General features: G+C 37.9%; 1 protein-coding gene across 1 annotated transcript in view; it reads right to left on the bottom strand.

The window, feature by feature from the left end:
- LOC121371616 (alpha-mannosidase 2C1-like) overlaps positions 1-27,286 on the bottom strand; it is a 61,100-nt gene that overhangs the window by 13,921 nt on the left and 19,893 nt on the right. Inside the window, exons 14-28 of the mRNA XM_041497632.1 lie at positions 27,018-27,109; positions 26,384-26,437; positions 25,762-25,888; positions 24,912-25,100; positions 23,626-23,656; positions 22,944-23,002; positions 21,702-21,852; positions 21,093-21,175; positions 18,693-18,784; positions 18,103-18,207; positions 17,846-17,915; positions 17,227-17,313; positions 10,245-10,388; positions 6,867-6,976; positions 6,329-6,408 (exon numbers count right to left, since the gene is read on the bottom strand). Of these exons, the coding sequence (XP_041353566.1) occupies positions 6,329-6,408; positions 6,867-6,976; positions 10,245-10,388; positions 17,227-17,313; positions 17,846-17,915; positions 18,103-18,207; positions 18,693-18,784; positions 21,093-21,175; positions 21,702-21,852; positions 22,944-23,002; positions 23,626-23,656; positions 24,912-25,100; positions 25,762-25,888; positions 26,384-26,437; positions 27,018-27,109 (1,474 nt within the window). The remainder of the gene's footprint in view (positions 1-6,328; positions 6,409-6,866; positions 6,977-10,244; positions 10,389-17,226; positions 17,314-17,845; positions 17,916-18,102; positions 18,208-18,692; positions 18,785-21,092; positions 21,176-21,701; positions 21,853-22,943; positions 23,003-23,625; positions 23,657-24,911; positions 25,101-25,761; positions 25,889-26,383; positions 26,438-27,017; positions 27,110-27,286) is intronic.

The raw sequence follows: 27,286 nt of genomic DNA, 5'->3' as shown, positions 1-27,286 counted from the left end.
GCATTCAGGTTGCCCTGCACGTGGACCAGGTCACTTCTGCCAGTGTGTGAGATGGCTGCCCACACCATGACACTACCCCCGCCGAATCTGTCCACTTCCTGCATGCAGTTTGCCGCATAACGTTCACCACGACTCCTATACACGCGACATCTTCCATCATGACGTCGGAGCAGAAATCGGGACTCGTCACTGAACCACACCTGTCTCCATCGCAGTTGAGGCCATTGTCGATGAATCTGGCACCACTGCAGTCGGAGTCGACAGTGTTGTGGTGTTAAGATGACACCTCGAACTGGACGTCTGGCACGAATTCCTACCTCACGTAGGCGGTTCCGTACGGTCTGGTCGGATATCCTGCGCAAACCTGGTATTGCTGCGGCTGTGGAGGTGGCAGTAGTCAATCGTTCCCGAAGGTGGCGTACCCAGATGTAGCTGTCCTGCCCGGGGGTAGTGACCTGTGGTCGACCGGATCTAGGGAGGTCACGTGTTGATCCATGTTGCTGGTAACGGTCCCACAGTCTGGAGATGGTGCTTGGGGACACATGGAATGCCCTGGCAACGGCCGTTCTGGATTTGCCTGCGTCTAGTCGGCCGATGGCATTGTTTCTCTGCGGTTCACTGAGACGTGACATGTCCTGGATTGTCAACTGTCGGCCAGTTACAGAGGCCAGGCAAGCGAACACCCTGCACTTTTATACTGTCGGTGTTCATGTTGCATGTGCAGACAACGCACGTGCAGTGGTGACATGGTTTGCACGTGGCTGCGTTTTTGCGAATATTCACATTTTGGAACTTTATTGTACAGTAGCTGCGTTTTATCGAATGTAACCGTGGGAATGTGTTTGGGACATGCAGTGACCTTATATTCACAAAGCATGAACCGGTAGGAAACATAAAATTGGAGTTATAACCCATTTGTACCCTTTTGCGTTTCTTTTTTTGAAGAGTATATATAAATACATGTATATAAAAAACATAGCTGCTCTCACAAAGTGGGGGGCACATGCCCCCGTTGCCTCCACCCCCCCACCTGCTTCCTACACCAATATATATATATATATATATATATATATAAATATATATACATGTATAAATATATAAAAAAAACATAGCTGTTGAGGAATCAACAAATAAACTCGAAATCAATAAATAAATAAATAATGCAAACAGAACTATATTTTATTACAGTACACAATGTAGCTGTTCTTGTAAAAAACCCAAATTTTATGCCAGTAATATAAAAATATATAATAATTATCATTCTAGCAGGTTATATAATGATACCAATCAGACCAGCTGGGCATTTATTTTAATTACATATTGAACAAAAAAAACGCCTTTAACTGTGTAATGTCAATTTTTTTTCTGGGCTACGCCCCTGTTATTGGCAATTAAAACAAACCAGCATGGAATATTTTATACATGTAGATGTATAATGAAAACACTTCGTGCAAACAGATGCAATATCTTGATCAACCAGCTGTTTTTAATATGCTTATATTTGGATGTCTTTATATACATGTATATACTTTTCAAAAAAATGTAGGGGAACCTGAAATAGTAATGTTAATATCAACTATTAGACCGAACATATGTTTTGACCACAGACATCCTAGTAAAGAACATTCAGGTCTGTTTATCAACACACCGAAACACATTCCATAGTTTGCACGTGCATCACGCAGTTGCCCCGTAAACGTGCGTGGGGTTTCATTTTTGATTTTGACAATTTGCAGGAAGGTCGATTAACCACTGTGGAACATTATTTCTGTCAATATTTTTCATTCTGTTGATCATAAAGTTATTATTGTTTTGTTTTTAGTAAATTTTATTGTTTGAATTTGCGATTTAATGATAAAAACCCCCATCAACTTTCAAATTTCACTTCTGACCCCAATTGTCCTTCAAGATCTTTGGTGGTCATAAAACCTACTGTAATACTGAACTACCGGTTGTAATGTTTGCCCAATTAATTCACTATTATCATATAACCATTCCCCACAGCTAATATACCTTACAATTTTGGCAATTGTAAATTCTTATTAGAGTTCCCCTAGTTTTTTTGAAGAGTATATATATCTACATTCATTTGAGTGTTTTATCAGTATTTGTAGTGACAATGACAGATTGGAAAGCTATTTAAATACGGCATCACCAATACAGCATGTGCTCTTAAGTTTACACCAATATATTTACTGAACATATTTACATTAAAAATTACTACTGCAAAATAAAACGTAATATCTGCATAGGTATAAAATGGCTTATGAGAAGTCAGTATCTAATAAAATGTCCTCAAAATGAAACATTAAAACTGGGCTGGAACAATAAATAGAATATTCAATACCATTAATCAAGTTCATGTCCCTCATGAAATAATTTCCATTTATCACCTACTAAAGCAAATGACAAATGAAAACATTTCACGTGGGACATAAAATTGATAATAAATGTTAACTGTATCCACTTCATCACTGGATATATTCAGTATCCACAGGCCGGACTCCATATTTGTTGACACTGTCTAACACTGACATGGAATTGTCACAGCGTACTGTTTAATCTGTGGTATTAAGTGTCAAAAGAGAAAAAAAACTGCTTCTGTCACATAAATTATTCCTTCTAATTAGCAGAAAGGGATCTTTTATCAGACAAAAAAGCACATAACAGACATTTTTATTATGAGTTATGGAACATTAATTAGAACACAAAATACCCCAATGGTTCCAACAGGAGGGATTGATCCCATGACCCATCACATCTTAGGTCAGCACTCCACCACTAAGCTGTAGACAAGACAGCACCTACCACAGTCTTTCATATACAATTCATGGACAAAATTATAGCATAAAATAACTCAGTGGTTCCATCAAGACGAACTGAACTCAATACCATCTTGGATTAGTGCTTTATCACTAAGCTACAGACAAGACAGCACATTCCACAACTGTTACTATACCAGTCTTGGAACACTGATTTGAACTGAGAGATTGACAAACTGAAGCATCAAACACAAGACTAGTACTTTAAGCTCTGAGCTGCATGTGTACTCAACCACTCACGCCACTAACACCGACAGTGCATGATGCACTCAAACACAAACAAGCCAAAATAGATTGATCAATTTCTTGTTTGTCTACACTTAAAATACCGCTGGTGTATGTGGTCAATGTATTACAGACCTGGTACAACCATTAACAAGCTGATGAAGATTTCAGCAAACTCAAACAGCTGTTAACACCTCTTTCTGTTCAAACAATCAAACCATCATCATTTCTGTTTTCATATCACTAGTTTCACAACATTTATAAAAAGACCTCAAATATAAATGTCAGGTTGCTTGTAATGTATGTGTACATTCTGCTAACAAATCATCAAAAATAATAAATTAATAAACTTTGAAATCAACAAAGAATACAAGAATCTGTGAAATTCTGTTTATTGTGTATATGTATCTGTGACCTTATGCAGGTAGTTGAGTGGCCATCCCATTAACTATGATGAATTTTTTTTTTTCTTTTTTTACACTGTTTATCTTTTGTTATTTACACCAGCCTGGGTGACTACATTTTATATTAGACTATGTATCTATCTGGTCTGCTGAACAAACATAGTAGTATTCTTTATGGACAGACACCAACACATCTACAGTCAAATATAGAAGACAAAAACAGTTTACTGGGTATTTAATTACATTTACATCCATGTACAAGAATAAATCAAAATACATTTATTTTAAAACTGGGTAATTTCGAAATTGATTACCGGTATTATATTGTAGTGGAAAGCAGCAGAAAAAAAAAAAAATTTAGGTAATGATTTAAAAAAAGAAGGGATTTAATGAAAAGTATATTATTCATATTTTTGTTTTAATAATGAGCTTTGTTAAAACACACTTGTCAACAACCATCCATGTAATCAGTCTTAAAGTATGTCATATGCCAGTATATAATATGTGCATGTTATCAATGTTCACTTAACAGGAAGTTGCCAAGATCATTATATACATGTATTGACGTGTTCATGCTGCATGATAAACAATGTACTGCCACCGTGCCCATGTTTCCAGGCTGTCGGTGACATTAAAACAATCATTAATTTAATCATCAGTCTGTCATTCATTAGACTAAAAGCTTCTCTAAAAGATAGACAATAACTCATTAAAACCCATCACGACCAATCCCTTAACTGCCATTATGTGCACATTTAGAAACAAAAACAATTCTTTAATTAATTAACAACGAAACATACATTTTTCCAAAGGTTTCTTTTGCAATTATAATTGAAATACATTACTTTAAACAACAGAAGATATTTGCATTTGCTGTGGACATAATGAAGACATTATATAACTAAGAAGATAAAAGCATCCACCAAATATTTTTAAAATAATTTTAATGGCTTTTCATTGCAACAATTTAAAGACATTACTATTTTCATTAAAAATGTTACCCCCATTAATCCATCACGTTCAAGGGAATTGTCAGGAAAGGCTTTTACACTGATATGCATATTAAAAGAAATTGATCAAACACTAATTTTATTTGTTATTTTGTTTAATGTAAACTAGTACCTTCAAGTTGGTATATTTGTGAGACAGTACATACATATGCACATACATATATGTATTTTGGTTCATTGGGTTAAATATACCTACCAGCAGACCTGTATTTGCACACAGGATGACTAGGCCCTGGCCTCGGGCGCTAAATTTTAGGGGATATAAAAATCTTGGAAAAAAAAAAGAGGGTTTTTTTTTGCTTGCTGCATGAAATTCCACTTTCCACTAAGTAGGGGTGGGGAGAATAATATTAGTGGTCTAGAGGTGCCAAATACTTAAATACGTCTGCCTATTGGTGAGCATGTTGTCTGTGGTAATAAAGTTAAGTTTGTTTTGTTTAACGACACCTGTGGTAATAAAAACAAGATTATATTGGCCAATAGAGTTCTGCTATTTAATTTTCAATTTTGCAAGTCAGTAGTAGATAATTAATTAATCTGTAAAGACCACCTAATCAGGGCTCAACCTTGATGATGTCACCAATGGCAATTGACGTCATTGTGATATAAATTGCCATAGGTCATGTGTGTCACTGAGGGCACTCTTGTGCCATGGGATAAAAATTACTGCTGTCGCAGTAAAACTTCCCATTGGTGGCAAAATGTATACACCAAAATGTATAAAGAAATTTGTACAGTTCAAAAAGACTTCATACAGCAAAATAACCTTTCAGTCATGTTTATTTGCTACTGTGATGGTCCTGTATGTATCTGTATGCAAGATATGATCCAGACAAGGATTTACTGTTATGTACAGTACAACCATGAAAGGCAGGTCACAGTGACCTAGTAATAGTAAGCGACACACCACCATCCCAAGTTGTTCATACATGTGCGTTTTGATGGTCCTGTATGAATCTGTATGCAAGATATGGTCCGGACAAGAAAACGTTAACACACTGATGTACAGACGGACAGACAGAAAAACAATGCCATACCATAATACGACATATAGATGGGTGTATAAAAATGGCTGTAATAGTAAAAAACATGTTGTAGTGTTTAAAAACTAGGGTGTGTCACTTAGAGACTGGTATATGTAAGTACTTGGTATGTCTGTGAATACTTGCAGCTGACACGTGGTGTAGAAAACCAAACAACAGAGCACAACCTTCTGAGATGCCCAACTTATAAACAACTGAGACAGCGTGGCCCACAGTGTTCGAAATAAGCACTTGTCCGTTTGTCTCGAGAAATGAAAATCTACTTGGACAAGCAAAATGTACCTCAATGGTTGTCCAGTGGACAAGTAAAAATGTTCAATGCAGTTTAATTTTGAGCAATCAAAAATATTGTCCTACACTTTAATAAAACAAACCACTTATTTGGACAAGTATACATATTGGCAGATAAGTAGATTTCTACATGTACTTGTCCTGTGGACTTGTGAAACTTTCTGCTTATTTCTATCACTGGCCCATCAAGAGTCTACTAAATCTGAACAAAAAAAACGTAATACATGGTCAGGGACGTATATTTGCACAATGCAGAGTCCAATAGGCATTTGGCAAAATAGTGGTTGATTCTATGAATCTCTATCAAATGCTTCATCTATAGGACAGTTACTCCCAAGCAGATCCACCAGGCTCGAAGGTGACAGAGAAAAACAGACGAGTGTTCCATTTCATCCAACAGACTAAGCTTTTCATGTAATATTCTATTTTGTTATCTAATCTTGACAGTTACATGACAAACGTAACCATAATGCTAAGACTTAATGGATTTTCATAAGATATGTTGTAACTTTACAAGCATTAAACAAACTTACCTTTGTGTGGCATAAGCGCATACGTAAATTCATGACTTCCCATGTCTGCATGTTCATCAGGTGCTTTTGGAGAACGCAGCCTGGAATAAAGAACAACAAAGACAAATGAATATACATATACGTTACATTTCAAAGACTTAACAGTTGTCTTGAGACAATATTTTTTTCCTTGTCAGAGGTGGATACAGGTTTTTTGTTGCAAAGGTTTAGTTAAAAGTTTGTTTTTGTGTAACAATATCACTAGAGCACCTTGATTTATTAATCATTAACAATCAAATATTTGGTCTTTGTGACATGTAGTCAGAAGAAACGTGTTATATTTTTTTATTACCAATAAGTGATCTTTTATATGCACTTTCCCAAAGACAGGACAACACATACTTTGACCAGAATCTGGACAGAAAAAAAGAGAGAGGTCCACAAAGGGCGAATGATCTCACAACCCATCACACCTCAGGCCCATCACTGAGCTGTGGATCCCAGCTTAACAAGGGTGGAATTACAATGTACAGTGACGTGTATTTTCATTTAGACTCACAGAGAAAGCCGCATGACGTTGTTCACTGTTGAGAAGCCGTACTTGCAGTCATTCAGAACAGATAGACCGAAATCATACTCCGAGAGATCAGCCCACTTGTGACTGCACACCTAAAACAAAGTCAGATCACAGAGTGAAAATATAATGGATTTGTTGATCACCCTGATTCTTAACAGTGGTGGATCCAGAAAATTCATTTAGGAGGGCCTAGTAACACGTTCACAAAGAGATTCCTTGGATTCTCCAACATCAAAAATGAAAAAATAAAAACAAAATATAACTACAAAAATGTATTAACTGTCGCAAAATTGGGGGGGGGGGAGGGGGCGGGGCCCAGGCCCATGGGGTTCCCCCTTAGATCCATCACGGCTTAACATTAAAAATTTTTTTTAGGTAAATGAATTCTACACCACTGAAAATTTTATTACATTATTGTTTAATGTAACCTTGGTTTTAAATAATGTCAAAATGCCCTAATACATCATGCACAAGGCTTGAAAATTACTGGCAGCAGGCAGCAAATGTCACTCCAAATACACAAAAATATGCTTTCTGATTAACAGTTTTTGCTTTCCGTTTTATTTTTGACAGCATTCCAGATTTATCAAGAAAGTCTTGATTTTCAGGAGAGATAATATATATCTCATGCTTTTATCGACATTTGCCTCAAGTCTTCTGCAATGCTGTTAAAAATGTTACACAACAAACAAACAAGGAATGACATCTTGACAGTAATTTCTAGAACTGCTTCTCACTTTCTAGCATTTGCTTTCATCCTCAATTTGAGGGCAGGACGTAGCCCAGTGATAAAGTGTTCACTTGATGTGCGGTCGGTCTGGGATCAATCCCTGTCAGTGGGCCCATTGGGCTATTTCTTGTTCCAGCCAGTGCACCACAACTGGTATATCAAAGGCCGTGGTATGTACTACCCTGTCTGTGGAATCGTGCATATACAATGTAAAAGATCTCTTGCTGCTAATCGAAAAGAATAGCCCATGAAGTGGCAACAGCGGGTTTCCTATCTCAATCTGTGTGGTCCTTAACCATATGTCTGACGCCATATAACCGTAAATAAAATGTGTTGAGTGCGTCGTTAAATAAAACATTTCTTTCTCTTTTTTTTCTTGAATTTGAGAAGCAAAAACTGCTTCCCACTCCACAAAATGAATTTGAAGCCTTTGCATGCACCGTTAGTAAATTACGGCACTAAAAAACAATAACTTTTTAACACTGATTTTTGTTCTTGATCTTATGGTCAAACAAAAATCTTACATAATTTCAGATCAGGAACACCCAATAAACATTGGGATAACAAACATCTCTGTACACTGTTTATAAATTTGATTGTATATTGATATAAAATTTTATTAAAATGTTTCAGCAATACTCATACAAAATGAAAATATTTTGTGTTTATATATATATATATATATATATACACACAGTCAAACCTGTCTTAAGCAGTCACACAAGGGAGTAGATAAAAGTGGCTGCTTAAGACAGGTGGCTGCTGAGTACAAGTTGCCACATATATAGTCTTTAAAAAATTAGTTGTTTCTGGTTTACCATCTGACTGCTAGTCAACAGATGTGTGCTTCACAGTTGACTATAAATCAACATCTGACATGTCGTCTCCTTCAGAAATAATGCCAATGTAATGTATTAAATTAACCATTTGTTTTCTTTTTCCATTTAATTACTTAATTCCTACTTCATGTGGTGTATTGTCATAGTAAGTGAATCTACAACTGTCAAGCCTAGCCTGCCCAGAGGCAGTTGGATGCATTCCAGAGTCATACTATCTTAACTGATACACAATAGAGATGTAGAATGGGTACTAGTATTCCTGAAGGTGTGAAGACTGGTTATTTGCTGCACTTTATCGCTGTTGTTAAAATATCTCTTTTATATAATAGAAAAACTTTACTGTGGCCGCTTAATACAGGTGTTTTAGCGATTTGGGATCCGATTTAGGTGGCTGCTGGCCATGTTAGACAGGTGACCGCTTATTACAGGTGCATTTACATTATAAATCGTTTGGGAGGGAAAAAAGTGGCTGCTTAAGGCAGGTGACCGCTGAGTACAGGTGGCCGCTAGGACAGGTTTGACTGTACACACATATATATATATATATATCAACACCTATGAAAAACAAAAAGGACAAATTGAGTAATCTGTATTTGACCTATCAGGAGATAGATCAACAGATCAGTGAAAATGTTTACCTTAGTAAGAGTTATCTCCCATATATTAGTTGATAAACAAAATAATATAAATAATATTTTTTTAATGCAATCACATTGCATAGCTGAAAAAATATTGTTTAAGCAAATGGTTTAATAAGAGAAAACTTCCACGAAATAAGCTTCTCTCAAATTAGTGTCATGGGACCTTTTATTTGCAACAATCAACACATCAATGTAAATGTTAAACTTAGTAAGAGTTACCTGCATCTACCTTATATTAGATAAAACAAATAAAAAGTAAGAAAAAGAAAGACATGTTTTATTTAACGATGCACTCAACACATTTTATTTACGGTTATATGGTGCCAGACATATGGATAAGGACCACACAGATACTGAGAGAAAAAACCCACTGTCGCCACTTCATGGGCTACACTTTCCGATCAGAAGCAAGGGATATTTTATATGCACCATCCAACAGACAGGATAGTACATACCATGGCCTTTGTTACACCAGCTGGAACGAGAAATAAAAAGGAATAGCGACCGTGATGATGTCATGGTTAAGCCATCAGACATAAGGCCGGTAGGTACAGGGTTCGCAGCCCGGTACCTGCTCCCACCCAGAGTGAGTTTTAAGGCCACTACACCCTCTTCTCTCTCACTAACCACTAACAACTAACCCACTGTCCTGGACAAACAGCCCAGATAACTAAGGTGTGTGCCCAGGACAGCGTGCTTAAATCTTAATTGGATACAAGCATAAAAATAAGTTTAAATGAATTTTTTTTAAAAAGGAATATTTTTTTAATGACATTAGGTGTGCGTTACAACAACTTGTTCTGAATGTGCACGTAAAACCCTATGACCTACATGTAATGACATCACAGTGCATATTTATCTCAGCCTTTAGGCAAATGATTTGGAGAGAGGAAAATAACACTTCTACCACCCAGGCTTCTCTCAAATTAATCACATGCAATCTTCGTTAGCACTTTCTCACAGACAGAACAATGGAATGAAAGATCACTTCAACAGTGTATAATTTAACTGTCTATAATTGCATCTGATGACAAAAAAATGCTACAGCACCAATTGGATCACATTTTGTGATGAAAAACCCCAAACAATCCCTGTAAGTACATTTTACTTGGCTCACATGCTCATGTAATAATCATTATTTGACACCCACCTCAAACCTGGCACTGTCCCAAGAGGTGTTGTAGTGAGTGGGCCGCTTGATGTGACCGAACTGGATGTCATACGTAGCACTTTCACAGTGGATACTCGTGGGAAACTCAACCTTGAGAAACTTGCGGTTTTCATGCCATGTGACCTGCCGAACACAAAATAATATTGTACAATTGTTTAATAAACACAAATCCCAGTAATCAACAATATTTTTTACACACCCATTAGTGAGAACATCATTCGTTATTTTTGATAACACATGCTCGTTAACACATATACAAGCATTAATATTTTAAAGACATACAACTTGCTGCTCCTAGGTGATGCCATACCATCCAATAAAAAAAAGAATGGTCAAATCGATCACTATATGACATACATGATAACTTGAAATTAACTTGTCTGTGTCTCACAAGTTAGCTATAAGTGCAAAGGCCGTAAATAGGTTTTCGTTGGGAAAGTAATTTAAATTTATTTTAAAACTGGGTTTTTTCAGGATATGTAAGAAATAGAATACAACATTCATTTTCAAAGATACCATTTATCTTACAACTCATTGTTTAAAAATGTATCCATCTTGCTTTCATTTGGTAGATATGTTTTAAAACAACTCATTGTAAGATAAATGGTATCTAACATCCACTCATGTAATATTCTCTATTTATAACCAGAATGGCAACCTTTTAGCCATTAGGGCCTCCATGCATCCAAGATATTGGACTCAAGTACTCGAGGGTCAAACTCGACCCAGACCCGAGTACCCAAGTAAGGAATAAAGTAAAATAGCATTTTGCATCTTAATTCCAGCGCTGAACATGGATGCCAAATCATGACATTGTATTGCATGTTCAGTGTTTTGATGGACGGCCGGCCAGTTTAAAAGAGAAACTAGCATATAATCATAGTTATTGTGTAACTTATATCATTGATTATTTACTGCTGAAATTATTGTCCTACATTGTCCATTGTATTATAGTTGATCATTATATTCCACCTTGTATGGGTAGTTGAGTCCTGTGAATGGACTCAAGTCTTGTTGGACTCGGCCCGTGCCCGAGTACTTGAGTACTCGTGGAGACCCTATTAGCCATGATGGCTCGTGTGTCATTTGCTGATTAGTGAAAACATAAATCAATCTACATTTGTATATATCTGCTAGACATTTTTTTTAAAGTTCGTTACAAAGGGAGTATTATTTCATAACTAGACTCCTTTAAATTTTGTAATCAAAGAGAAAAATGCAGCTTAAAGAATATCATTTGCAAAAAGGTTATACACATGTACCAAATATATTAAAGCAATATGCATGAAATAATTATAAAGTTACTAGCAATTAAAAACCAGAGAAAGTTCAAAATAACCATGATCTTACATTAGGGTCAGATGCATAGACTCAAGATGTCAAGTTGAAAAACTTGCTTACTGAACATTCAAACCATATATGAAAGACACGTTTTGGAAAGAATTGCAAGTTAAAAGGCAATTGTAGAAACTTTTACAAAATGGAGAAAACTTGGAGTGGTTTCTCTTTTATAGATACATTACCTGTCCTCAAACAAAGGCACCTCCCCCCCCCCCCCCCCCCCCCATGCAAGTGGTCTGGTCCAAACATCCCAACAACCAATGGGATGGCCTAAATTCTTCTACTGCATACTGCTCTCTAGTTCCGGTCACATGACTGTAACTTCCTTCTTTTTCCCTGAGCGCATCGCACGGAGAACAGGAAGCGGGGAGGCCCGGGCGGGATACAATCTTGAGGACAGGTAATGTATCTATAAAAGAGAAAACTCTCCAAGTTTTCTCCATTTCTTTAGACATTACCTGTCCTCAAACAAGGGCAGCATTCAACAGATGGTGGTGGGTGCCGAGATCCGTAGATGCTTGTGATAACTCCCCAAACCGGAAAGAGGCTGACTAGTGGAAGAATAAGGCCAACCTTGGTAAGCTCTCCTCCTAGGGATGCCCGTCACAGACCAATGCAGGTGATGTTAGTAACAACAACCAGAATGGTGGCATCCGTCAGCAGTGGCAGGTGCGACTCCTAGAACAAAGGACCAGGAGGCGGCTGCCACATCTCATGCTGGTTCTGACAGGGTGGGAAGTCGTAGCCACCAGGGATGCAGGTGTTAGGTAACCCTCACGTATTGAAGTGTTATTTTTGTAATAACAAGCGACAACCTAATGAGGTGCATCCGTCAGAACATTGAACAGAACAAGACCCCCGAGTGTTTTCTGTCTAGTACACCAAAGAACTGTTAGTTCAATAATGACAACAAATAACCACATGCAGTGCAGGGTAACGGTTATCGAGACAAAAGTTCCGGCACCAGTGCGTGAACTGTGCAAAAGAACAAAAGTCTAAGCAATCCTCACCTGTCGATTCGATGGACATCTCGGTATGCAGCCCAGAATCAGACAGACATCAACGGCGACGAGGACGGCTTGTATTCAACAGAGTCTGTGCAGCAGCAACCGGACCCAGATGATGGAACCCCTCAATGTCTTCTGTGGAGATATCCCTCAGATAATAGTTGGTGAAGATGGAGTCCGTAGCCCAGAAACAACCAGTGATAATGTGCTGAATGGGTGTGTTGCAGTGCAGGGACGTCGTGGCAGCCAAGGCACGGAGTTCATGCAGATTAGAAGCAGATGGAGCAGGTAAACCTTCCTTCTGATAGGCGGTCAGGATAGAAGACCGGATCCAGGTGGCCACCGTGTTTTTGGTAATATCCCTCAACCGACTCTGGTTACAGGAGAGGAAAAGTCTTTTGCTATGTTGTCGAAAAGATCTGGTCCTCTCGATGTACTGGTGCAGGGCTCTGACAGGGCACAACGCCAAGTCCTCAACGTCCGCTGGACCAACGATAGAGGAAAGGGCCTGCACAACATACGAACGAGGTGCTTGGTCTGGTAACTGATTCATGAGTAACCCCAAGTTGACTGCACGCCGATCTCGGTGAAAATGTACCAAGTCTACATCAAGAGCATGGAGTTCTGAGACACGGGCAGCCGTGGCAAAACCGAGTAAAAACACAGTCTTCCGCGTCAAGTCTTGCAGGGAAGAGGATTCGATCGGCTCATAAGGTGCGGTTGATAACGCTCGTAACACCAGATTCAGGCCCCATCTTAGTGGCCGAAACCGGTGTACTTGATCATTAAGGCGAAACCCTTTGATCATCTTATGGATCTCAAGAATACCCGATAACTTCGTTCCAGTAGCGACATCACGAACAGTAGCGATAACCGAAACGTACCCAGCGATGGTAGACCCCTTCAATCGTAAAGTGGTCCGCAGATACAGCAAAAAATCAGCAAGACGAGGTATCTGGATCGTCTACGGTTTGAGTTTTTGCCGGACACACCATCGGTGAAAGCAAAGCCATCTGACGTTGTAAGCCGCAGTAGTAGATGATCTGTGCGCTTTCAAAATGGCCACCATAGACTGTGAAGAAAAACCTTTCTTCCTCAAACTCTTGGAGATAAAGTCCACGCGTGCAGTTGGAACAACTGCGGACGTGGATGGTATAGTCTTGACGTGGGATGCAGCAACAGATGATCCCAGTCTGGCAGCGGTAAAGGATGTGGATCGGCAAAACAAACAAATGGGTTGAGAAACATCTGCAAGCGCCGCAACTGGAGACGACCTCTGAGTGTCAAATCCTGGGCGGAAGTGAGGAGACCCAGGAGACTCTGCCAACCGTGGAAAGTCATTGGAGCGGTGAGGGCTATGGCAATCATGGTCTGGATCTTCTCCCAACGGTCTAAAGGAACTTGAACGAGGCCCAGGTCGAGTCGAAGCCAAGCGCCTATGAACTGTAGAGACTGCGTGGGAGCCAGTCAAGATTGTTCGATGTTGATAATCAAACCCAGATGTTTGAGAAAGTCCATGATGAAGGCAACATGTGAGTAAGCCCTGTCTTGCTCTGACACTTAATCAGGCAATCGTCGAGGTACGGGTAAAAGGATATACCTCTGCGATGCAGGAAGCGGGACATTGGAGTCGTGATTCTGGTGAACAGCCATAGCGCCATGGATATCCCAATGGGCAGGACTGTCCATTCGTAATGCCGACCCTGTAGCACGAACCGGAGGTAGCGATGACAATCGGCATGCATCGGAACGTGAAGGTAGGCGTCCTTGAGATCTAGCGAGACAAGCCAATCCCCCGGTTTGATCACGGCAAGGACATCTCGCAATGTTAACATCTTGAAGGACGGAGGAGGAAGCAGGTAGTGGTCATTGAAAAACGCCAAGTTGTGGATTATTCACAGCTCTGGAGAATCTTTCTTCGGTACGAGGAAGATGTCCGAGTAAAAGCCGGGTGTTAAGCTTGCTTCCGAAATGCTGCGAACGGCTCCCTTCTCCACCAGTTTGTTGACGGACTCCTGTAGGACCTTGACTTGTGATACGGAATGCCGCGGTTCTCGAGGTGAAGTGGTCAATGGAGGGATGGCAGACAATTGCAGACGATACCCTGTCTTGAAGATCGACGTGACAAACAGATCTTGGCAAAGTGTCTGGCAGTTTCGCCAAAAACGGCGAAGTTGACTTCCGACCATGGATATTTCGACCGGTGTGTTGCACACCGGAAGAGTCAAAACCGAGTCGTTGTTCTGGTTCAAAATCAGGGGCGGGCGTAGGTCGAGACAATCTGAGCAGTCCAAGATCTGTTGGCTGGCGTCAACGTCGACCAGGCTTCCCCTGGGTCCAAGCTGGAGGACCAGATGGTCGTCTGTCCGGAAACCGTCGAGAAGGTTGACCTCGAAAGGAACCTCTCCAGCGCTTAGATGGTGGTTGTACAGTGAAAGTAGACTTTCACTTCGTGGATTCCAACGTTGAAATAAGTTGCAAACCGTTTACAGTTGCTGTCGACTGTTGGTCCTTATCATTGGCCGTAACCACGTCAGAAACCTTGCCTGCAAACAGCTTTGTTGCAGACCACAGTTGAGCTAACAGCTCCTTCTTATGCTGGAAATCCAAAGTTGACTTTTTCAAATAAGCCTGGCGACGGTACTGCATCAACATTGATGACATAGAGGTAACCGAAGACGTCAGGAAAGCCAGCATCTGCGCCGATTGTTGAAACAGCGCGTAGCACCATGCATCTTTTGCCTGGGTGGCCATCGCAGCAAGGAAAACGTCCAAGTAAGACAACACAAACAAGCAACGTCTCTGGGCAGTATCTATGGCTTGGACCTGTTTGTCCGTCAAATCCACAGTTGACGACTTCCCAAGACGGTGAACATCTTCATCCACAGACGGAGCCCCATCTTTAAAGGGCATGTCAAACACCGGATACATACAGTGATTCCAAGACAGGAAGGCGACAAAGGACGCTGTGTCTTTAAAGGTGCAGTCTAAATCCGTCGCCACGTCGGATATGAGTGTACCGGCTGCCAAGGAACGGATAACCACATCTTCCGGAGGGACATCAGTCACTATCATCGGTGTCGGTCCCTTCTTGGATGGCGTTGGTGGATGTGGCAAGGACGGCAACATGTCATACATGGCCGCCAAGCAATCCCTCATAGTCATATGGTCAGGAGAGTCAGGCTCATCAATGATAGAAACCGCTGTAGGCGCTGCATCTCCAAAGTCTCGGAGCACTCGAGCACAGGCTAATCAATCTGCCGAAATGGAAGCCACCGGTGAAACGGACCCTCGGAGGCCCTGGAAGTCACATCAATCGAAGGTCGGCGCTGACGATCCATGAAACCCGTAGGGAGCCGTGCAGGTCGTGGGGAACGGCTACGGTCCCGGCTCCGATGCGCCGAAGATGACTTCCCCGCCAAAGATCGGTGAGCCTTGGAGTCCGTGGAACGTCTAACTGCATGAGCCGGCTTGTCAGAGGGCTGTGCAGGAACCGCAGGCATGTCATCCGAAGTCTTAGGTATCAGTAGAGCTGAAGAAGCCACACCCCCTGAAGAGGGGACTTGCACCGGACCTGACCCCGAAACCGCCGGTTTGGGTAAGGTCGCCATTGACGCCATTGTTTCTTTCAGCAGAATTGAATGTAACACTTCTGCTACGGAGTCAGCAATTGAAGGCGAAGATTCCACTTCCTTGGTTCTCGCTGACACCACCTTCAGGTAAGCCGTGAACTCGACATCAGACAACCCCGAACACAGGTCGCATCTTGAAGTGAGGCCACACGGAACACGACAACCCGGACATAAATCATGAGGGTCGCCGCCGGCAGTAAATTGCAGCATAAACAAGCTCGAACTAGTCGCTGAACATATCAGACATGATAATAATAATTTTTCAATCTGTGAAAAGAAAGAAAAACCATCATAACACAAACATAAAGCCGGTAATAAAGACGTCATTTTGCAAATGGCACCCGACACGACAACCGGCGATATAACAACATTTCATGTAAATAAACGCTTGGAAAGTCAAGCGAAATACACGAAAAGACATACGAAAGCTAACAGAAACGAAGGTGAAAAACATTTCACCCAAACACAATACAAAACCAAAGGTCTTATAAAAAAGTTGACAAAACAGAGCCAAGCAAAAGGACGTCCAGACCCTTTAGCGAAGAGAAAAAGAAGGAAGTTACAGTCATGTGACCGGAACTAGAGAGCAGTATGCAGTAGAAGAATTTAGGCCATCCCATTGGCTGTTGGGATGTTCAGACCAGACCACTTGTGTGGGGGGGAGGTGCCCTTGTTTGAGGACAGGTAATGTCTAAAGAAATTCCAAATGACCTTGACCTTACCTTGGCATCACAGTTGTGGTGCTGAAATATTCATCTGGTGAACATATACCATATGTGAAAGCAATCTATTAAATAATTGTTAAATGCAACCAGAAAGCCTTTAAACAAATTCTATTTACTAAACAATTCTTCTAATTGTACCTTTTGATCACCCTCAGCCAAACACATTGGTTTTTTGTCTTATAAAATATTTTCAGTTTACCATCTCTAACCTCTATTAATCTCTATCCTGTATTGATCTTTATGGTTAATAACGTACCTGTGTAACAAACTTCACATATGAACATCCAGCCTCCAGGACAATCAGCTGCTTCAGGTGGCTCTGTTTACTGATGGTCAGTGAAAACTGGAAAAACAAGAGTTTATGAAATTCTCTTCCAAAAGATTAATTGATATTTAAAAAAATGTGCAGTTATTTTAAACTTTAAACCCACTATATCATATAAAGCCAAAACTTTATTGCAAATGTTATTTAAACTTAAAGTGAGTGTCAGTATGTGAAACATGATTTTACTTAATAAAAAAGTTTAACCTCATGTTACATTATCTTTCTCATCTTCACAAAAAAGCAAGAAAACCACTAGCCTGTCAGACCAGTAGGTGCTGGGTTTGCATCCCAGTACCAGCTTTAATCCAAAGCTAGATTTAATAGATTAATTGGGGGATTGGGTGGGTGGTAATTAAGGCCTCTGCATGACCTTCTTTCTCCCTAACTCATCAACCTTTCTTTTGAATAGATTGCAAAGACAGCTGAGGTGTGCAATAAACTAAAATTAACAGATGTGAACATGTAGAAGCTTAACAGTAATTATTTACACTATGTTAGAGAAGTCACAAAGCCATATCCTAGGTAAGAACAGAAGGTTAGATTAACATACCTCCACAGATGCTTTCAGGGGACCTTTGTCTAGAATGGTAGCCTTCCCAATAACACTGTTAATTGGTTTCCTGAAAACAAATGCAAGTGCCAACTACAACTACATACAAAATAACCTGAAATTATGAATACATTGTGCACAGACAAACTCAAAATAAGAAAAGTTTTAGTTTTATGATAAATGTTAATCTTATATTTGGAAAAACGCCATGATAGTCATTTGTCTGACTTACAATGAGTTGAGTGAACTAGAGTTACCTGGTTTCCAGATGGTAGTCCATCACATCCCATGCATCCCAGTACAAGGGCACATCATCATAGAGAAGAAACTGGTTGGCTGGGTGAGTACAACTTACAGTATTCCTGCAACATGGACATAAAATATGTACACTTTTTTTTACAGTTGGCTAAGCACTACAAAGTAATATTTAAAAGTATAATTCAATATGGCATTTAACAAAAAGAGTGTTGTATATAGAGGTATACATAACTGTTTCCGTGTGTGCATGTGATTGTGTGCGCATGTCTGTGTGTGTGCATATGTGTGTGTGCACATTAAAGAGAAATAACTAATATTATGGTGATAATATAATAATATGCACATATAATGCAATTAAAGGGACATTCCTGAGTTTTGTATTTTCGGAAATAAAATGAAATTTAACCTAGTACAAATATTAGAATGATCAGAAACACGTTTAATATACAGCCACTAATATATTATGCAGAAAAATATATTTTATATGTGATTACAATCGTTAAAAAGTCTCTGTTAGTCCATAACATCTTAAAAATTGCAGCAAACTCAGGAATGTCTCTTTAAGAAATAATGTAATGTTATTACACACTTTTCACTTCCTGCTAGCTGTAGCGAAGTGACCCTTCCACAATGATCTACAGTCACAGTCAGATGATCATTCTTGAGGGTGATCAGACCATTCTGAAACAATCAACATAGAACCAATTAATATGTCAGTCATTACTACCAACTGTAAAGAAACCCTGCAACATACTGTAAAATCATTTTATTTTCGCGGGTACTTAATTTTCGCGCAATTCACGCAAAAACATTTAGCGCGAAATTTACAACCCCGTGAAAAATTAATCTATTCTAATTTGATCACCAAATTGTTACTAGACGACCTGATTATAGAAACGTACAATTCCCAAACGTTCAAAAGAACACAGATATGGACCCAGATATATATGGTGTGTAACAAAATAAACAAAACAAAATTTTCCCCGCATAGATTACCTGTGGTGGTAACATCTCTCCACTCTTAGTGATTGCTAGCAAAGCCGTAATTTGACGTTTGTCGTTGATGCCCGATATCGTCACCTGTTTTGCACCTCATTGTTCCATTGTCCAATCGCCCCCGGGAATGAGTGAAACTCCAGTCTGATCCCAGTTGATTATCAACTTGTCAGAAATAGAATCTTTACTCACGGCATCAGACACACGTTTAAGAAACACCTTCTTAATCTCCTCGAAATCACAAGGGAGTTTTTTCACGTCTTTTGTCCCTTTACGTTTAACGAACCCCATCCGAAGCAGCAACGATCTAGCCCAAGGAACAGTTAACTCTACGTCACCTCCGAATTCTTTTAACATGGATTTGTGTCTTTTCTGTAGAATTCCATCTGCTGCCGCCAAAACTATTCTAACATTTATTACTCCTCCTGCCAATCGTGTCTTTTTAATCCGGTTTTACTTCTTCTTCTTTATCTCCTAACTTTGGTCGTTGCCCTCGCTGTGCTTTAACCAGTTGACATGGCGTAGCACCTGTGCGCATCTGCTCTTTTAAGAAAGCCTTTTTCATGCTTCTTACGGTCGACTCGGAGAGTTTTTTGTTCAGTTCAGTTGAAAACTTTCTTGTGGCCTTCATGACTCCATTTTCAATAGCATAGACAGCTATTTTTGCCCGTACATTTTCATCATAATTTTGATATTCACCACGCTTTTTTTTTTCTTTTTTTTTCTTCCGACGCCAGCTTGTCGACTGACGTGTTTGCTGCGACTATCATTTCTGCCTCGTTTTCAGTCTTGCTTTCACGTGGATTTGGCAAGCCGGGCGTTTTAGGTTGGGGTGAATTTTTTAACCATGAGAGTAAAGACATTTTGGATGGTAGTGATTTACAAACGATCTACGCTTCTATATATAAGGACTAAACACAAGCAGCCATTTATTTAATCTTAAAGAGGCCCTTTACCTGTGAAACCTCTTATCATTTGATCTGGTAGAAAGCCTACATGATCAAAGGATTGTTTTTGGATCGTCTTAATTGTTCACTGTATAAACACTCATACTAATTTTGTTAATTTTTTTTTTTTTTGGTTTAATCAGGGATGCGCGAAATATTAATTCCGCGAACATGGCTAATTTCTTTTAGCGCGAAAATTACACCCCTCGAAAATAAATGATTTTCCAGTAGGCTGTTTTTATCAATCAACCGTAAGAAATCTTTTAAATCCACTCACATAGGCTACTTTTACCAATTACCACCAAGGATTATTTTAAATGCACTTTATTACAAGATAGAATTTTGTCACACCAGCCAAAAGGGGAAATAATTCAATATTTGTACCAAAAGGCAGATCAATCACATAATACAGCATACCTCAAGCAAGCACTGACTTATATGACCCACTCCAAGCTGCCATTCAAGTACCAATGTGCTTAGACATTTAAATTAGCAATAAATCAACACACATACATGTACATGTAGGCAGGGTACACGGAATATTAAACAATTTCAAGTGACAACCAGGTCCAAAACTCCAACCAAGGTTGATCATGGTAACTTATATGACATCACAAGTAAACAAGTCTAAGAAATCACATTTAGTAAATTAATGCAATCCATTGACCAAAAGATTAAAGAGAACACAGCAATACATTATAAATTATAGTAGATTCACTACTCTTCACTTCAGTCCAGGGTTCTTACACCAGAAAACATATCAAATTCAAGGACATTTCCAGGACATTTTTTTATTTTTCAAGGACATGAAATGTTCAATCCATGAATGTTTTTATGACAAATTGTTGTCAGAATTTAGACAGGTTATGAGGTCAACAAAGTAAAGATGCAGCGAAAAAAATAAACCACAACATTTTTGGCCTAAATTTCCAGGATATAATCAAATTTAATGCTTTTTCCAGGACATTCCAGGCCTAGATTTTAAAATCATAAAATTCATGGACATTCCAGGATTTCCAGGACCCGTTAGAACCCTGTAGACCTACCTGATTCACAGATGCTTCAACAGATCCAGGAACCACCAATGGAACAAGGGAGACCACTCCACAACTCGGCGCTTTGACAAAAGCTGTTACAGAGACAAATATTTTATTTAATTTGATTTAGGTTTGGGAATTACTTGTATTTTTACTTTCAATAATGTTTGCAAAATTCTGGCACCACACTTTGAGCAATAGTAATTCAACAACTACAAAAAAGAAACAACACTTTAAACATAATTAAGTTGAGCATATTTATATTATTAATTTCATTTTTTTCACAAGCATGTGTAAATAGTCAGGCAGTACACTAAACTGCACTCCATCACACCACACTGAACAAAAGTAAATCATATCACACCACTACATACACTACAAATACAGTACAAGTAAAGTTTATTTTGTGTGAAAACACTAGAGCACATTGGTTACTGGATATCAAATATTTCGTCATTGTGACACTCAGTCTTCAAAAACAAAAACAAAAACTACATTTTTCCATTAGCAGCAAGGAATCATTTATATACACTTTCCCACAGACAGGACAACACATACCATGGCCTTGGAATAGATACAATATAAATATAGTAATCACTTGTAGATTAATGATCTCACCTAAAGTATTGCCACGGCTGTCTGTTTGAACTCTGTCATCAGGTTTCTTCTGTTCGCTAGTCTTCTCATCACCAGCTCTCTGAATTATCACGACCTCTGACCTCTCCCAGCACAGAGAATTGACAACCACTGGAGTGGAGGGTTCGCTTTCCTGAACAGAAAAGAAAGAAACATTTGTTTAATGACATCACAGCACATTTTAAACAATAGCTATTTGTTGTCTAATGTATGGTTATATCAACAGTTGGTTGATAAAGAAGTGTGGAAACTTGCTGCTGCACCATAGTGTTATACAACAGAAATGAATAATTTCATATAATTATACTATATTATGTTATAATAAATTAATGCTCTATTCAAGATCTGAAAAAACAGTCAACTTCATACTATTGTGTCGTTCAGCACACAATGCTGTATGACCATATATTTCAAATTAATTACACTATTGTAAATGTATATAAAACAAATTAAATTACAGTATTTACAGTATGTAAATGAAATACTACATACATGCAACAGTAAACTTTCAGTGATGTAAAATGTATAGAAAAAAGTCACTTTAAATAGTGAGAAATAAGACTGACTACTGCAACAACTCTGTACATGCAACAACTACTAAAGCAGAAACTAAAGAAGTTTAAGGATGATAGTAAGTTTATACAAGAAAGGAATGTTTCTTGTACATTTTTATCACAGAAACACATTCTTGTTACATGTTTTATGAGGAAAAGGATTATTTGTAGGAACTGTATACATATTACATGTTAATACATGTATCATGCAGTACTATACTAAGTTTTATGGTTAAAATCCTATTACAAATTGATCCTATACAAACTGAATTCTGTTTAAGTATAAATCATTTTTTGGGAGTCATATTCATTATTATGAAATGAGAAAATAAAAGGATGAATAAACATGCATATAGATTTATTCACCAGCAAATTAAAGATCAACACCAAACAGACAGGCTACAGATATAGAACCGACAAGCTACATGTAAATGGAAGTCATGCTTAAATGACAAAACTCAGTTTAGTTAAAATAATGATGTAACTAGTTTACAGGAATAATTTAAATGACTGAACTAAATAGAATAGAGTATGATTTAATTAACTGAAATAAATGTCTATTCATTTGATTTGCCAAGTCAGTAGTCTATAGATATGATTTATGAGACTGAAGAAAACTTGGTTGCAGGTAAGTAAATATAAATAATTATAAAAGCATCGCTTTTCTTACTTTTGCCAGTACATTTGCCACAGCACAGGCAAAAAGAGTGGCTCCTGACTGTCGAATGTCTGAAGCAACAGAAGTCACATTATGTCACATTATTCAATAGGAGATAATAAAAATATAGACAAAAAAATAATGGGTATTGCTGATTAATATTATTATTAATAGTATTTAGACTGATAGAGAGCTAGATCATGATTAAATGTAGCTGAAGTCAAACTGTTATTATTTTGAAAATGTGTTTAAAATGGCAGTTATACAATGATAGCTGTCAAATGATTTTATGTTCTACATACAAAAAAAATCAGAATATAAATGTGCCTGTTGATTACAAGTGTATTTTTATCTAACGACAAATGAGAATTGCATTCATTAGATACACTACACTAGTATTATTCTGCCTAACATGTTTTTATTAATCTGTAACTGAAATTTCAAATCAATGTAATTTCCTATTTTAAAATGTTTAACTCTTCTCCCTTAAGATACAAATCCTTTGGTTTTCTTTCACTTGTTTATGACTTGAAATACAAAAAGCTAATTTAAAAATATATATTTATGGTCATGTAGCAAACACTTATTTTTATTAATCAAAATATTGATTTTTGATACGAGGAATGTGGTTAGCTGAATAAAGTTCTTTTAAAGACAAAACAAAAGCACTGAAAATAGAAACATGTATTTTTACCTTCATAATACCTGTGAGCATCTTCATAAACCTGTAAACAAGACAGATGCTATTTCAAAACTGACAATTCCAAAAATATAGGTTTGTTGTAATCCAACCAGCTATGTTAATAATATTCTAATCAGTCATTTGTTACATATTTTGTTATTTTAAAAACGAAATCAGCATTTTTTTAAAACGACCAATGATGAAGAAATTATGATTGAATAAACCAAAAGGTCAGTTAGAACTGACCACATTTTACCTGTAGTTCTGGCTACTTCCAACAATATTAGGTTATTTTTAGACCATTTATAGTTTTAGATAAAAACTAAACATCTAATATTTGATTTCCATATTTGTTTGCTCCTCATTTGGTAGTTTGCTGTGAGAGGGTAAAGAGATTAAAAAAATATATATATATTGAGGTTGTACAATGTACAGGTATAATCATAATGGTTCCAGACCGGACTTCACAAACATTCCAGGAAATGTTCATGTGACTGAGCCATCAGTTTTAAGATATAAAGTATCCTGAGTTAAACTTGTGGATGTATATTCAGTTGTAGAATCAGATACTATATACATATAGCAAATTATCTATAAATACAATACAATCTCTCCCTGTGAACAAACCACAGAAACTGTTGAATACATCCTACAATACTGCCAACAACACAGCCAACTCAGAGATGCTCACTGGCCATCACCGAAAAACACAGAAGAAAAACTTTATGGAGACCAGGAATCCATCCGTGTCACAGTGAGATTCATCCTGGCAGCAAACATCTCCCTGTGGTATCATTACAAGAAGGAACGAAAAGAAGAAGAAGATCTGGCATAAAACTTCTTTTTCTTCTAGACTAATGACTGTTATATGAGGCGGTCATAATAGAAAGTGTAAAAAGATTTTTTACAGATGGTTTTGAGAGACAGATATAAAAAATAAAGTTGGGAAAAAAATTCAGAGAACTCTGGGTCTTCAAACGTAGGGCACTGATGTGGATGTGTCAGCAAACAATAAGGAGGAGGGAAATGTTTTATTTAACAATGCACTCAACACATTTTATCTACGGTTATATGGCGTCGGACATTTGGTTAAGGACCACTCAGATATTGAGGGAGGAAATCCACTGTCACCACATCCTGAGCTACTCTTTTCGATTAGCAGCATGGGATCTTTTATATGCACAACCCCATAGACAGGATAGCACATACCATGGGCTTTGATATACCAGTTGTGGTGGACAGGCTGAAGTGAGAAAGCAAACAATAAAGCAGGTGGAACTATATTCTGCACAACTCACAATTTCAATTGATGATCCTGGCAGCACATCATGAAACTGATTGAGGAGAAGAAGTTTCCAGAGGCGCTGTAGCTCAGCCTGGGGGTATTTGTAACCACTATCACTAGTTAAACTTCCAACTGTTGCTATGGTAGCAAAGAGTTCAGTGTTTCTTAGCAAGATTTCACCATATCGGTTTTCTTTTTTCACCTGAAAAGCAATCAAATAAAACGCAGCATAAGAGGACATTAATACCACAATTAAAAGCACAACTTTAGAGTAATTAGCATGATACCCGACAGACAAACATTAAGCATATTATAATCAGTACCTTCATAAACACAATATTGAAGCAACTTTGATAACACTTTTATATTTTAATAATAGCATAATTTATGAAACTTTATGGCACTGATTTCTTAATTAGAAAAGCAAAGCAATTATTGTTTAACAACATCTCTGCACAAATCAAACTAATGGCTGTCAACCCTACATCCAGCAGCAATTCTATATGTCCTGGATCAGGCTTCTGGCTATCCAGAGACGGGATCCGGGACAGACATGCTTGAAACATTAGTGGTATAGGAGCATGTTAAAATATATCGCACTCGCAATTCTATAACCAAGTCATGAATTTGTCATTTCTTTTACATTCATCTGGGTATGAACAAAAAAAATCATCCACAAACTTATGTGAGAATGGCTTCACTGATTCACAGAGTTTGCGGATGATTTTTTTTATTCATACCCCAATGAACATAAAAATAACAGACAATCCTTAATTGAATGGGTTTCCATATCAACTAATTCTAACTTGCACTATTTGATTTTCTTTCTGTTATTTTATTCTAAAATCTAGCTGGTGTCTCACCTTGGCCTGGGTGGTGTATGTTCCATTGTGCATCTCCAAGTACAGCTCACCGTGCCACGTACACAGGCTTCCTCTACTCTCTTTCTCAACCAGCGAGAAAAATTCATCAGGGCTGCTCATTTTCACTCTGTCAGTGTACAAGTAAATGGTGAAGAATCTCAAAATAATGTTCAATTGCAAATTTCGTACAAGACTTAGTAACGTAAAATTTATTTCACATGGAAAACTGGGTGTGCACTGATTTAATTCCTGTCAAAATGCATGTATGTATATGTGTGTGGTGTGTGGTGTGTATGGTGTGTGTGTGTGGTGCGTGCATGTGTGTGTGTGCACGCGTGCGTGTGTATGTGTGTGTGTTTGTGTGTGTACATGTATATGTGTGTGGACAAATACCATAAAGAAAAAAATTATTACTTTAGCCCTAAACATACAACATAGTCACTTTGAAATCATTGTATACTTTAGGAAAATTCAGTTTGAAATTTCAATAGTGATGGACTGTTTTGAAATTTAAAAAAAAACTTGAATACTTATTTAAATTACACCTGCAAGCATCTAACAAAATTCCTATCGTTGGAACATGTACCGAGGGGAATAATGTTTGACATATTATGATACTTACTTGGGAATGCCATCCACATTTTCTAGTCTCTGAAGTTTTTCTAACATGTCCTCTCTGAATAAAACCATTAAGATGACGTTTAAACAAAATCTGGCCCTAAATTGTATATGACTAACTCAAATCATCAAGCTGGTGTACAGACTAAAAAATCCATCTTCTTAGGATTTATATTAAACAGAAATTTATTTCTTTACACATACTGCAAAACAATATTGAAAATCAACACTTTAAGAAATATGGTATATCATTCATAACATTAACTATATCATATAAATGTGAGACCACAATAAATCTTTATAATTGATCAATATTTGTTTAGATAATAAAAGCACATCATCCGTGATAAAATGAGAGGAATAATTAATTTAGACCATGAGGAGCCATTTAAAATGTTACCATATATTGATAAAAATTCAGGGGAGTGAATAACATAATTCTATTGGGAGACATTTAAAATATTACCACACTGATACCATATAAATTCACGCATTTAGGGGAGCTAAAAATAACTTTCCTTGAACTAGTCTCAGGGGTGTGATGGGACTGACAGTGATAGCTCCAATTAAAAAGTGAGGTCTGTAAAAGGTGTTTTATGACATTTTCAAATTGAGTTTAACAAGCTGTTGATACTTACGAAGGTCCATGGCCTCCATCTCCGTACCCAAATAGGTAACAACTTCGGCCAGATCGACCTTTGTCTTTGAAATTCTTCACACTGTATAAAACCTGAACAAACCAATATTTTACGATTCTGGTCACCAATAACCAGTCATTATGTAATTTAAATAATATAATTAAGAACCATATTCTCATGGTGCATATTGTAGCTAATGGCAGATTTATGCTAACATTTAAATTGTAATTATTCTAGTTAGCATGGATTTTCTGCAGTTTTTTTATTGA

Source organism: Gigantopelta aegis, chromosome 4 (assembly GCF_016097555.1).
Source record: "Gigantopelta aegis isolate Gae_Host chromosome 4, Gae_host_genome, whole genome shotgun sequence".
NCBI classification, from domain to species: Eukaryota; Metazoa; Mollusca; class Gastropoda; order Neomphalida; family Peltospiridae; genus Gigantopelta; species Gigantopelta aegis.
Note: the sequence above shows the minus strand (reverse complement) of the source record. Positions and strands in the feature narration are given on the sequence as shown.